Genomic DNA, 13376 nt, shown 5'->3' with positions numbered 1-13376 from the left:
TTTTAGCAAATAGATTAATGAAGGTCATGCAACAAATGATTTATACTGATCAAACAGGATTTATAAGTGGTAGGCAAATGAAAAATAATGTGAGACATATTGTAAACTTATTGGAATATTTGGAAAGAAATAATCAAGTTCCGGTAGCTTTGATCTTTTTGGACTCTGAAAAAGCGTTCGATCAATTGAATTGGTAATTTTTATTTAAAGTTTTAGAGAAGATGGAGTTTGGTGATAAGTTTCTACAACCTACTAGATCAATTTATCAAAAATAAACAGCTCAAATAATAATTAATGGTAGTTTAACAGAAGCTTGTAAAATTGAAAAGGGTACGAGACAGGGATGTCCATTGCCGCCATTGCTGTTTGTTTTAACACTGGAAACATTATTGATTAAGATACGTGATTCAAAGAAAATAAAGGGAATTAAAATAAAAGATCAAGATTATAGATTGAGAGCGTTTGTGGATGACGTGGTTATTACATTAAGTCAACTGACTCAATCAGTCGTAGATTTAATGGAAATAATTTTGCAATATGGTCAAGTTTCTGGATTTAAGGTGAATAGGCAAAAAACTAAAATATTGTCTAAAAATATGACTACAGAACAAAAGGAGGTTTTAGGAGAATTAACTGGATTTGAAATAGTTAAAAAGATTAAATATTTGGGGGTATATCTTTCAGCTTCAAATGTGAAATTGTATAAAAATAATTATGAATTGTTATGGTTAAAAATACAAAAAGAATTAGATAGCTGTAGAAAATTACAATTGTCTTTATTGGGAAGAATTGCAGCAGTAAAAATGAATGTTTTGCCAAAATTTTTATTTTTGTTTCAAATGATTCCTATACTTAAAAAAGATTCAAATTTGGAGGAATGGCAGAGAGGTATTAATAAATTTATTTGGGCAGGCAAAGGACCGAGAGTTAAATTTAAGATAATGCAAGATATACGTGAAAGAGGTGGTCTTAAAGTGCCCAATCTTAAATTATATTATGAGGCTGCGGCTTTATCATCAATTAGTAATTGGTTTAATTTAACAGAAGGGAGATTATTGAATATTGAGGGGTGTGATTTGTTATATGGCTGGCATGCTTATTTATTGTATGATAAAAAGGTGGATAATGTTTTTAAGACACATATATTAAGGTATGCCCTGTTGCGAGTTTGGAAAAAAATATCGATATAAGTTAAGTTATAAAATACCAATTTATTTGGGCGGGGAAAAAACCAAGAGTTAAATTCAAGATTTTACAAGATGCCAGGGAAAGAGGGGGACTCAAGGAGCCGAATTTGAAATTGTATTATGATGCGGTTGCCTTGACCTGGGTTAGTGATTGGCTTAATCTAACTAACAAGAGAATACTTCATCTTGAGGGATGGGATTTGGTATATGGATGGCATGCATAACTTGCTTTATGATAAGAAGGTAGACAGGGCTTTTAAATCCCATATTCTTAGAAGTGCTTTATTGCGTGTCTGGAAAAAGTATTATTATAAGTTAAATTATAAAATACCGATTTGGGGAATTCCTGGACACACGATAGAGGGCGTATCTATGGGAGTGAGTATGGATATGGTTTCTTATAAGGAACTACTTAGATTGCAAGGGAATGATTGGCAACTTAAACCAGTAGAGGAGTTAAGACAAGAAAACATAAGTTACTCTTGGTTTCAATATACCCAATTGAAAGCTAGGTGGAAGTCAGATCAAAAGGTTGGCATCACAACTACAGATCAAAATTTAGTAAAGCAAATTAGAGATTCAAATTGTGCACATATAAAGAGGATATATAATGCTTTAATTGAATTGGATTCGGAAACGGAACTGGTTAAAGACTGCATGATAAAGTGGGCACAAAATATTCAGGAACCAATTTCGCTGGACACCTGGGAGATAATTTGGGTCAGAAATGTTAAATTTACCCAGGCTCAAAATTTAAGAGAAAATTTTTATAAAATGTTTTATAGATGGCATCTGGATCCCAAGAAGCTGTCCAATATGTATCCTAATGTACAGTCTAAATGCTGGAGGTGTGGTAGTTTAGAAGCTACCTATTTTCACATGTGGTGGACTTGTAGAAATATAAAAACTTTTTGGATTAAAATTTGGTGGAACATTCAAAAGATTTTTAAGAGAAAGATAAAGTTCTCCCCGCAATTGTTTTTATTGGGCATTGTTGTAGATTGTGATGTTAAAGAAACTAACTTGATGTTGAACATGATAACGGCAGCACGGTTACTGGTGGGACAATATTGGAAGAAGGATAGTTTGCCCACTGTAGAAGAATAGGTGTTTAAAGTTTCGAATCTTGCAGAAATGTCTAAGATTTCTGCTTATCTGAAGGATCATTCACAGGAAAGATATATTTCAGTTTGGAGGAGATGGATAAATTATATTCAAAACAAATATGGGACCAAAAAGTACCATTTAGCTTATGAGTAGATTTAGTGGGATATTGTTATTGGTACGTTGTTTGTAGTTATGTTAAAAGAGAGTTAAAGCGCATTATGAATTTGGTTAATTGTATATTATGCATAATTTTTATTTAGAATATGATTATTGTAACTATAATCCTGTATTTAGCTCTGGGAAGTGGGGGGGGGAAGTGGGTGGGTTTGGGGTGGGAGGGATTTGGGGATATATTGTAAAATTTTGTTTTTGTAAAACTCTTTAATAAAAAAAATACCAATTTGGGCAATACCTAAACATGCGATAGAAAATATAAATGTGGGATTTAAACATGATGTGACTACATATAAAGAAATCCTTAGACTGGAAAGGAATGTATGGCAATTAAAGCCATTTAACATTTTAAAGGAGGAAAAAATAGTACAAACTTGGTTTCAGTATGGCCAGATACAAGCTAGATGGAAAGAAGATCAGAAAATTGGCATCTCGATATCAGATGTAAATTTGGTAAAACAAATTAGAGATCAAAGTCAAGCGCATATAAAAAGGATATATAATGCATTGATAGAAATAGATTCTGAAACAGAACTTGTTAAAGATTGTATGATAAAATGGGCCCAGAATATTCAAGAGCCAATTACGATGGATACTTGGGAAAAAATCTGGGTCAGAAATGTAAAATTTACACAGGCACAAAACTTAAGAGAGAACTTTTATAAAATGTTTTATAGATGGCATTTAGATCCTAAAAAATTAGCATGTATGTATCCAAATTATCAGCCTAAATGTTGGAGGTGTGGTTGTGATGATGCAATATATTATCATATATGGTGGACTTGTAAAAAGGTTAAAGCTTTTTGGATTAAAATTTGGTGGAATATGCAGAAGATATTTAAGAAAAAGATAAGGTTTTCTCCACAGTTATTTTTGTTGGGTATTATTACAGATTGTACAATGATAGAGACTAAATTGATGTTGCATTTAATAATGGCAGCAAGACTTTTGGTATCTCAATATTGGAAGAAGGAGGAACTGCCTACTATAGAAGAATGGACTTTGAAAGTTTCAAACTTGGCAGAAATGGCAAAAATCTCAGCATATTTGAAAGAACAATCGCAACAGAGATATATACTGGAGTGGAGAAGATGGATTGATTATATACAGAATAAATATGGGACTAAAAAGTTTCATTTAGCATATGTATGAGTATGAGTATAATTATTATTAGAATTATAAGACGTGTTATTATTTAGTTATGTTTAAGGGAGTTAAAGTGCGATAGGACTTGAAGTTTAATTATAGTTATTTAGCATATTTTAGTTTAAGTTTGTTAAAGGCAATACCCTGTATTCAGCTCTGGGAAGTCGGGGGGGGAGGGGTAGGGAGGGGAATTGGGGTTATGTTTTAAATGTATTGGATAATGTATGTTATGTTTATATTTTAACATGTGTTGTAAAACTTTAAAACTCTTTAATAATAAAAAAGAATGCATGTTTGTAGCTTCCAAGAATTGGTTATGAAAAAAAACCCACTAGAAAAATTGGGTTGATGGTAGATAAAATCAGCCATGGATCACAATTTTTGCAATTGTAATTGAGCTTGCTTTCATATCAGGATTTCAATATAAAGTATTTCAATAGCATTAAAAAGTGAAACAGATTCTAAGATCAAGCTATTTTAGTTAAAAGTATCTTCTATGACATGCTTCTTACCTGTGATTTCTTCAAAAACTGCATGAAATCCATCAAAATTTTTGGAACCATCTGAATGAAAAAGGACATGAAGGGAGGAGCCAGTGCTTCGTATTGGGAGAGGCCTGTCATTGCCACAAAAGCGTTTAATTAACTTGCTGTCCACACTGTCCCCATCACGGACTTCCACATAATCGTACTGACACATGTAGTCAAACTCTAGACTCAGCATAGCAAACCTTGACCGGAGAGAAAGAGACAGAATGAGACAAATTCAGACGCCAAATTTATATGTCTGTACTATTTGTTCTATAACACTGAATTTCTACTTTGCTTCTGTGCAGGTTTTTCACCTGCATTTTTGCAATTACATAAAACAGAGTTAATAAGTAAAATTACTGTACTACCAACGTTCATTCAAGTCTGTAGGAAGCTTCTATAATACGAACAACCCTCTTCCAGACTTCCTCATAATTCCTGACCTCAGGAAGACTCATTTTGAGACTGGAGGAGAATGTAGAGGAAAAAATCCCCAAGGTGCTTCTTTCAAAAGGCATCTGGACTTCCTTCGTTTTCCTCGGAGATATTTCACTTCTCATCCAAGAAGCTTTTTGAATGAGAAGTGAAACACCTTCAAGGAAAACAAGGAAAGTGCAGTTGCCTTTTGAAAAAGCACCTTTGGGACAACCATGACTGGGAATCTCCATAGAAATGTAGAGAAATAATGCTTCAATAGCAGAGCATATACCTTCATGAAGAAGTTTCTGTTGTGATTCAGGGTCAGCCTGTGGGTTCGGCAGTTGGGTCGGATGACTCAGAGGAGGGGGGGGTGTTGAAGAGCTTGCTGAGAATAATATTGAGGCTCCACAGAGCCCTCAGCCAGGCCCCTCCCACCTGCTCACGACGCAGACCCAGCTGTGTGAGCCTGACAGCGTGGATGAAGATGACCCACAGCTGGCCCTGTTCAAGGACGCCCGACGCAGGAGGCAGTCAATCAGGAGTAAACAGAGGACGGCAATGGGGCACCTCGGAAGGAGGCAGAGAGAAGCCACGCCCTGAACTGTATAAAAGGGGAATGCATGGGAGGGCTGGTTTGCTGAAGGCAACCGCTTGAATAGCTCCTGTTTCATGGTTCATGTCTTGTTCTGTTTGCTTTTGTATCCATAAATTTGGCAGGCTTAGTTCCAGCCTCTTGCCTTCTTGTAAAAGGGGTTGTCCCTGCCTTTTCTGCAGGGCCGGTAGCAGGCTGGTACAGAACAGTTTCCAGTTCATCCATGGAATGATCTTCCATTAATAAAGATGGACCCGTTGCATTTATTTTTAATGTTTTTAAACTGATGCAGAAATTCAAAGACAGGCATTTATTTATTTAAATATTTTGTATTCCATGATTGAAAATAATGGCTCTGGGGAGGAGGCAGCAAAAATTCCTTGGTGTCAGGTTTGAAATATTAGACTGATGCCTCAACACATCTTTCTCCACAAATATGAAAAGAAAACTCAGTATATTAACATCCTACCTTAATTCAACCACAAATCCAGGTTTGGCATGTATAACCCATTCGCACTGGGCATTCAGCGGATAGCTCTCCAATAAAATCTGACCTTTGGAAGCTTTGAGAACCTGTCCACACCCTAAAGGGAAGGGGGAAAAATTCACATATTTATAAAAAAATTATCTCAGGAACAATGCCAAAAGACAAGTTATTGGTCATGTGCACATTAGAAAATCTTCTTTTTAGGTACGAATGTAGCCTGAGCACGTTTTTCCAACCTAGCCAACCACAAGACATACAAGATATCCTATAAAGAGCCTATTATTGCCTGCATGGAATTTTCAAAACTTCACAGCAGATTCTTGGCCTGTCCATCATGGCTATATGAAACTAAAGAAAACTCAGTCAACCCTCAAGCTTGTTCCAGGTCGCTGTTCAAAGCACAACTATTGCTCAGTGAGCCCATTCATTGCAAGGCAATGATGTCACTACTACACTCACCCTACAAACATGGGTACATTGTAGGTTCTTCCGAAGAAAAGCTCATAAAAAAGCATAACCACTGTTTTGCTCCTGTGAGCTCTGCACAGAATTGCAAGTAATCTTCCACATTTCAAATACCATGGGTTTGCTTTTTGTTTTTTTGTTTTTTGGTGTGTACATCTCAGTTTGTCCCACTGACTGGCCCCATTTGGCTTAGGTCAACTGGAAATGGGAAGAAATGGGACAGGTACTGTATATCTTCTGCTAATTTCCATCTGTCAGTTACATCTGCTTGGATTTGTACGTATACTACACCAATACATGATGATATCTTAGGTTCTTGGGAAAAACTCAATGCAAATGAAGGCCAACACCAGCTAAAGAGCTGGAGAATGTGATTTCACATTGTTGTGTACATAATAATCCTTCCAAGAGTAGTCCTTTGGTGTGGGGGAGGGGCATATGGTGCTCTGATGAGTTTGAGAGCTATGCTGATCATAATCCATACTAACAGAATGGTCACCCATGCGAAACAGGTCTTAGTGGAAGAACCAGATTAAGTGTATCTCACCAATCCAGGGTGAGAAATAGGAAAAAAATACCATACCAGATTGATCAACACACATTCATCATATTAGATATTCAAGTTCCTGGGCAGCTTTTGACAAGTGGGCAATGTGGCTTAGGAGCTGGTAACCAGGGCTTAGTCTTTTTGGAAGAACAATAGCCATAGACAAGACAAAAGTATACCTTGTTTAAAAATTGCAGCATTAAGGCCTGCTATAATAAATCAGAACCACCAAAGTGGTGCTACTTAAAGTAAATATTTGAACTGTGGAAAACAATTTATCCAGACTTAAGTGTCACTAAACAACAATTAGCAGATAAGAGAAGATTCATTAACAGAAGTAACACAGTCAGGGATGCAAAACTGGAAGAGATTCAGAAAAATAGTGAAAATGGAAGACCCAGAAAACAATAGTAGAATAACAGAAAAAATGTGGATAACAACAATTGGAAATGTAGAGGAAACATCTAATTTGAACTACAGAAATGATAACTTAGAAGAAATAATAATAACAGAACAAGGGAAGCCCAACATTGAAACAACCTATGAACTGACTCCTCATCAAGAATAACAGAAAAACATAGTTGGAAGGGATCTTGGAGGTCTTCTAGTCCAACACCCGCTCACGCAGGAAACCCTATACCAGGCATGTCAAACTCGCGACATCATGTGACGTCACATGATGTATCTTGACCTTTTTCCCCATTGCCGGCAATGGGATGGGTATGGTTTTGGCATGACGCATCTGGCCAGCCAGCTAGCAGTTTGACATGCCTGCCCTATACCATTTGTGACAAATGGTTGTCCAATCTCTATTTAAAAATCTCCAGTATTGGAGCACCGACAACTTCTGGAGGCAAGTTGTTCCACTGATTAATTGTTCTGCTAGGAAATATTTCCTACAAGAAAATTATGGTTATGCAGAATTACTGGTAGAAAGACAAAGACTGCCAGCATTGAAAATAGCATCCAAAAAAGACCTGGCACTGATAATGAAGAATGTGCAAGGATTAAAACAACAACTATTGGACCAAACTATCAGCTTGCCCATAGTACAGCAGTGGTGGTAACAGAAGAACTACGCATTAAAATTAGAAATCCAAATGCAAAATCATATTCAATCCCAAAATGGAAGATCTGACTGGAGACCAAGATAAAGAAATTAAGATCAGATGTGAATAACTTAAAGAACATGAAAGGCAAAAAAGGGAAGGAAGTGTGGATCAAGGCAAGCCCAATTTTAAAAAATGGCTTAACTTAAAAAATAAGCTCTGGAAATAAAGCAACAAATAAAAGCAATAGCTGGGCACAATGATACAAGGCACAAATTAAGCAAAATCAGGTATTTCAATCAGATCAAAAGTGATTCTAAAAATCTAGATAAAAATCTAAATAAATAAATAAATAAATAAATAAATAAATAAATAAATAAACAAACAAACAAATAAATAAATAAATAAATAAATTCTGCCAACATATAAATAGCAATAGGAATTCTGACAATGGAAAATCAAGCAAAAAGAAAGCAATCCAGTTTTGGAAAGATCAATGGGAAACTTAAACGTATTATAATAAAAGAACTGGATGGATAACAGAATTTGAAGATGAACTGAGTTAAAAATTGAATGGAAGAACTAATAATAACAGCAGAAATGGTTAAAAATTGAATGAACATGAGTAAAAACTAGACATTTCCTGGAAATAATGAATTGCATTATTTACATGACTAAGCAACTAAATGAAGCATTGAATAAAAGAGACATCAGCAACTGGTTAATAAGTGGCACAAATCTTGACATATAACACACCAGATTAAACTGTGGTTGAAAAGAAGAAAGTGTGGATAATTGCTGTAACAATACCAGGGAATAGTAGAAGACAAAGAATTGGAGAAGACAGCAAAGTATCATGACCTGAAAACTGAAGCTGAAAGATTATACAGGTAGTCCTCAATTTACAACCACAACTGAGCCCAAAATTTATGTTACTAAGTGAGAAATTTGTTAAGTGAATTTTGCCCCATTTTTTACTTTTCTTGCCACATTTGTTAAATGAATCAGTGCAGTTGTTAAATTAGTAACGCAGTTGTTACTGGGGAATCTGGTTTGCCCATTGACTTTACTTGTCAGAATGTTGCAAAAGAAGATCCCATGACCCTGGGACACTGCAACTGTCATAAATGTGAGTTGGTTGTCAAGCATCTCCATGACCATAAGTGTGCAATGGTCATAAGTGTGAAAAATGGTCATAAGTTACTTTTTGCAGTGCAGTTGTAACTTCAAACAGTCACTAAGTGAATTGCTGTAAGTCAAGGATTAACTGTATAGCACAAACACCCCATGGTCCCACTGGTTATCAGCACACTGGGTGACATACCAAAAAATCTTACAGGGCACTTAGAAAATTTGCACATTAGCAATATTTCTATCTGTCCAATTGCAAAAGGCAGCTTTGCTTGGAAGAGCTTAACATCCTGCAATGACACCTTAACACTGTTAAACAACATCTGCCTATCCCAGGTCCTTGGGAAGGACACAATAGATAGATAAAAATGCCAAAACCTCTGTCAGTCTACAACCAACCACAATAGCACGTTTCTTGCTTTCCCCACCAAAAGTAATTGCTTACATGAATTTTCTGTGGCAAAAATGACAAAAGGAATGGCACAGGTTTTTTTTTCCAGTCTTAAGTTCTAATACACAAACAAACAAACCATACAAGGAGCCCAAAGATGGTACAGAATGTAAAACTATTATTTTGGTATTGGCTGGTAATAACTGTAACACAATAGCATTCTTGCTTAGCTCCTTCCAAAATAATTGATCAGGAGAACTTTTATGGAATCATGGTCATTAAGAGGAACTGGTGCCATTTCAAGATGTGTTTGCATTGAAATTCTGTGAATTCTTAACACACATTTAGAAAACTCCAAGTAAGAGGCTCCTCTAATGAACAGTGATGTGGTTGAATCTTCTTCAGTAACACACCCACTATCCCAGTGGTAGGCAACCTTGGCTCTTTTATGACTCGTGGACTTCAACTCCCAGAATTCCTGAGCCAGCCAAGCTGGCTCAGGAATTCTGGGAATTGAAGTCCACGAGTCATAAAAGAGCCGAGGTTGCCTACCCCTGCACTATCCTATCTCGGTATTTCCTGTATCCTACATGGTTCTACCTTGCTAAGATTTGTCCATTCCTACAAGTGCAAATCATTTGCCAGTTTACCCTCAATTACCCTCAGCTATGTAGACTCCAATAAAGCACAAAACAAGCTCATAAGGGTCTGTCATAAGTGCTTCATTCCACACCAGGGCTTCTTAGCTCCTGATGTGAAAAACTGGAGAATTAATTACATTGCCCCCATGACTGTCATTAGGATGCTGTTGAGATATGCCAGGATCCGCTGGAAACTAATGTAGCTTCCCACACTGGGGAGAGGAAATGTAGCACAGTTGCTGGCTCTCCTCTCAAAACAACCTGAGACAAAGCTGCAGGAAATCTTCTTCAGAAGGATTGACAAGGTCCTTGAATCACCTCTGAGAACATTCCCTTTCCATCACAATGGGGCTTTTCTGTTTCCTTTCTTTCTCTTGCTGTTGGCAAGAAAGAATTGGTGCAAAGCCATGCAAGGAATACTGAATGCACCTTTCTTTGGAGAACAGTACAATTTGAACTTGTGGAACATTTCTGCCAAGGAAGTAGGACTGGCCAACAAGGCAGGTGGTCCAAAGGCTAAAGAGAGAGCCATTCAAAGAATGCTCCAGAGAAACAAGCTCCTATTTGCCACAAACCATGTCTGCCTGAAACATATACATGATCAAATCCGATTGTCATTTTCCTGTTTCTAATCCATCCATGAGAGGGATACACGATACCTGCCCATCCTTTGATATTATCAGCCAGGCAGCTCCCAACCGAAACATACTTTTATTTCAAAATCTGAGAGAGAGAGAGAGAGAGAGAGAGAGAGAGAGAGAGAGAGAGAGAGAGAGAGAGAGAGAGAGAGAGAGAGAGAGAGAGAGAGAGAGAGAGAGAGAGAGAGAGAGAGAGAGAGAGAGATTTGGGAAGTTTTGAGAATAATTTAAATGCTGAACATAAATCCTGTCTTGTCTTGAAAGAGGAAGGAGGGGTGTTTAGGAAGGGGAGAGAGTGGAAAGGAATCAATTCTGGTAGGCTATCAACATCACTGTTCTTTTTGTGTCTGGAAAAAAGATGGCAAAACTTTCTGGAACATATTTTTTTGCCTGAGGCGAAAAAATTACAGTAAATATACTAAATACACTTAATAAATGCTTCTAAATATGACCAATAATTTTCTTCTTAAACAGATGACCATAGAAACGACCATACAAGACAGAACTACAGATTTAAACATAAGTAGTGCCAGAACTTTAGATATAAATGCTGGCTCCTGAATGCAGTAAGAGTAGCATAAATTGAAAAAAAAAACATGCCTGAGAATAAATGGTATGTTGGGTGAATTATTCAATATTCAACAGAGAATAAGATACGAGAGTGCAGCATCTCCTTGATTCTTTAATATATTTATGGATAATTATGCTTATAGTAACATTAGAAATGCATTGATTTATAATGTAAATATGTGTATTTTCATATGTAGACAATGCCACGTAGTTGACTTGAACACCCAAAGGATTTGCAGCAAATGTTAAACTTTGTGGTGCAAATGCTGGCAGAAAGCAGTAGAAACTGGGAAATGCAGATAGTCCTCAGACCATTTTTTAAATAATAGTTCAAAATTATGTCAACCTCAGAAAAAGTGACTTGGAGCCTATCCTCAAAGTTATGACCCGTGCATAGCCCACCCACCCCCATCATATGATTGTAATTTGTGTGTTTTGGGTACTCCCATTTGCAAACACTGTAGCATCTTATGGACACATGATTGTGATTTGCAATCTTTCCAGTCAGCTTCTGCCAAGCAAAGACCACCATGGTCACTTAACAACCATGGTAAAATGGTCACCAAATTGGGTTCAGTCGCATGACTTGTTTAATGATCGCATCGCTTGATGACCAAAATTCCAGTATTCCACAAATTCCAATTTGTGGTTGTAATTTGAGGAATACCAGTATGGGGGCTGTTGCAAGATATAAAAGCTAAACAAAGTAAAAGCTGCTACGTAGAAGAGTGTACTTGTAAATGAAGTGAGTGTGGAGTGTGTTAGGTGAAACTTTAAAGTCAGCTGAATATAGCGCAAACGGGTTTTACAGTAAAACATGGTCCAGTATAAATGGATGATTAAGAAATATGGATTGAATACAAAAGTGAGTGACCAGTCCAGACCTTCACTTGAAAAGGCTGTCATATAAAATGAAGACTGAATCCAAAACAAGCATGCTGGATGGAGAAAATGTGGGAGTTTGAAGAACAAAAGGTAGTGTAAAAATTGCTGTACAAACATGAGGGAAGCAACAGTATTTGCAAAGGTAGATATGGGGAGTATAGTGAATTGTACTACATGGACCAGGTTTAATTAGATTTCCTTTTCTCTTTCCTCCTGCTTTTATGATGTTTTGCTGACTTACTCTTTTTCTGCACATCGCAGAAAGTTGCTTATTCCCAAACAAAAAAGTAAGTTGGACACTTATAAAGTATACGAGTTTAGTATGAGGTACTTATAGGGCTGAACCGATTAGCAATAATAACTTATCATTTTAATTTATTTATACGTGAAAAATGAAAGTTGAACACAATCGCTTCAAAACAGACAATAAAGATAGTCTTTGACTTACAATCATAATTAAGCCCAAAATTTATGTTGCTAAGCAAGACAGTTGTTAAGTGAGTTTTGTCTCATTTTACAATGTTTCTTGCCACTGTGATTAAGTGAAACTCTGCATTTGTTAAGTGAATCTGGCTTCCCCATTGACTTTGCTTGTCAGAAGGTGGCAAAAGGGGATCACATGACCCTGAAACCGTCATAAATACGCTTCTGAATTTTGATCACATGACCATGGGATGCTGCAACTGTTGCGTGAAAAATGGATGTAAGTCACTTTTTTCAGTGCCATTGTAACTTCAAATAGTCACTAAATGAACAGTTGTATAGCTGAGGGCTACCTGTAACTTTAAGTAAGAAGCTTGGTAAAAAGGAAAGAAAATGCTGAGGATTAAAGTTTTTTAGAATGCTTCTGGATTACTAAAAAATGCAGTTACATAAATACAGTAAGAATGTATTTCATAGGTACATGTCACCAATTCCAAGAGATCATCAGAATGATTTATGAGCACTGTCACAGAGGCTATTGGGTGGGGGCAAGGGAAGGCTTCTTCAAAAAAATTCAATTGCCTGAGTATAGAGCAAAACGAACAAGGCACCAAAGAAATACTAAGTAATCGTATACGACGCAGAACTTGATTTGCCTATGCTTATTCTGAAGCATGTTACCAGTAACTTCATGACTAATTATAACAGGAACACCAGGCGGTCTAGTATATAGGGGGCCGTATCGTTACCGGGAGGGCCGTCTCCGCTACTTACAAGCGGTGAGGCGCTCCGACCCTCTGTTTCTTCCCCGAGGTTCTGGCAGCGAGGATGTGCAGCCTCCTGAGCTCCGGCTGGTGTATCTGAATGCCAGGTCCGTGATTAATAAGGCTCCCCTTGTGCGGGATTTGGTTGAGGGTGAGCATGCGGACCTGGCTTGTATCACCGAGACCTGGTTGGGTCCAGAGGGTGGGGTCCCTTTGGTCGATCTTTGCC

At 37.1% G+C, this 13376-nt stretch overlaps 1 protein-coding gene across 1 annotated transcript in view; it reads right to left on the bottom strand.

Annotated features, from left to right (window-relative positions):
* Window positions 1-13376, bottom strand: part of PAMR1 (peptidase domain containing associated with muscle regeneration 1) — a 71548-nt gene that overhangs the window by 50677 nt on the left and 7495 nt on the right. Inside the window, exons 3-4 of the mRNA XM_081327530.1 lie at window positions 5626-5740; window positions 4127-4344 (exon numbers count right to left, since the gene is read on the bottom strand). Coding sequence (XP_081183656.1) covers window positions 4127-4344; window positions 5626-5740 — 333 coding nt within the window. The remainder of the gene's footprint in view (window positions 1-4126; window positions 4345-5625; window positions 5741-13376) is intronic.

This window comes from Vipera berus (assembly GCF_964194415.1).
Source record: "Vipera berus genome assembly, chromosome: 1".
Taxonomy (NCBI): domain Eukaryota; kingdom Metazoa; phylum Chordata; class Lepidosauria; order Squamata; family Viperidae; genus Vipera; species Vipera berus.
Note: the sequence above shows the minus strand (reverse complement) of the source record. Positions and strands in the feature narration are given on the sequence as shown.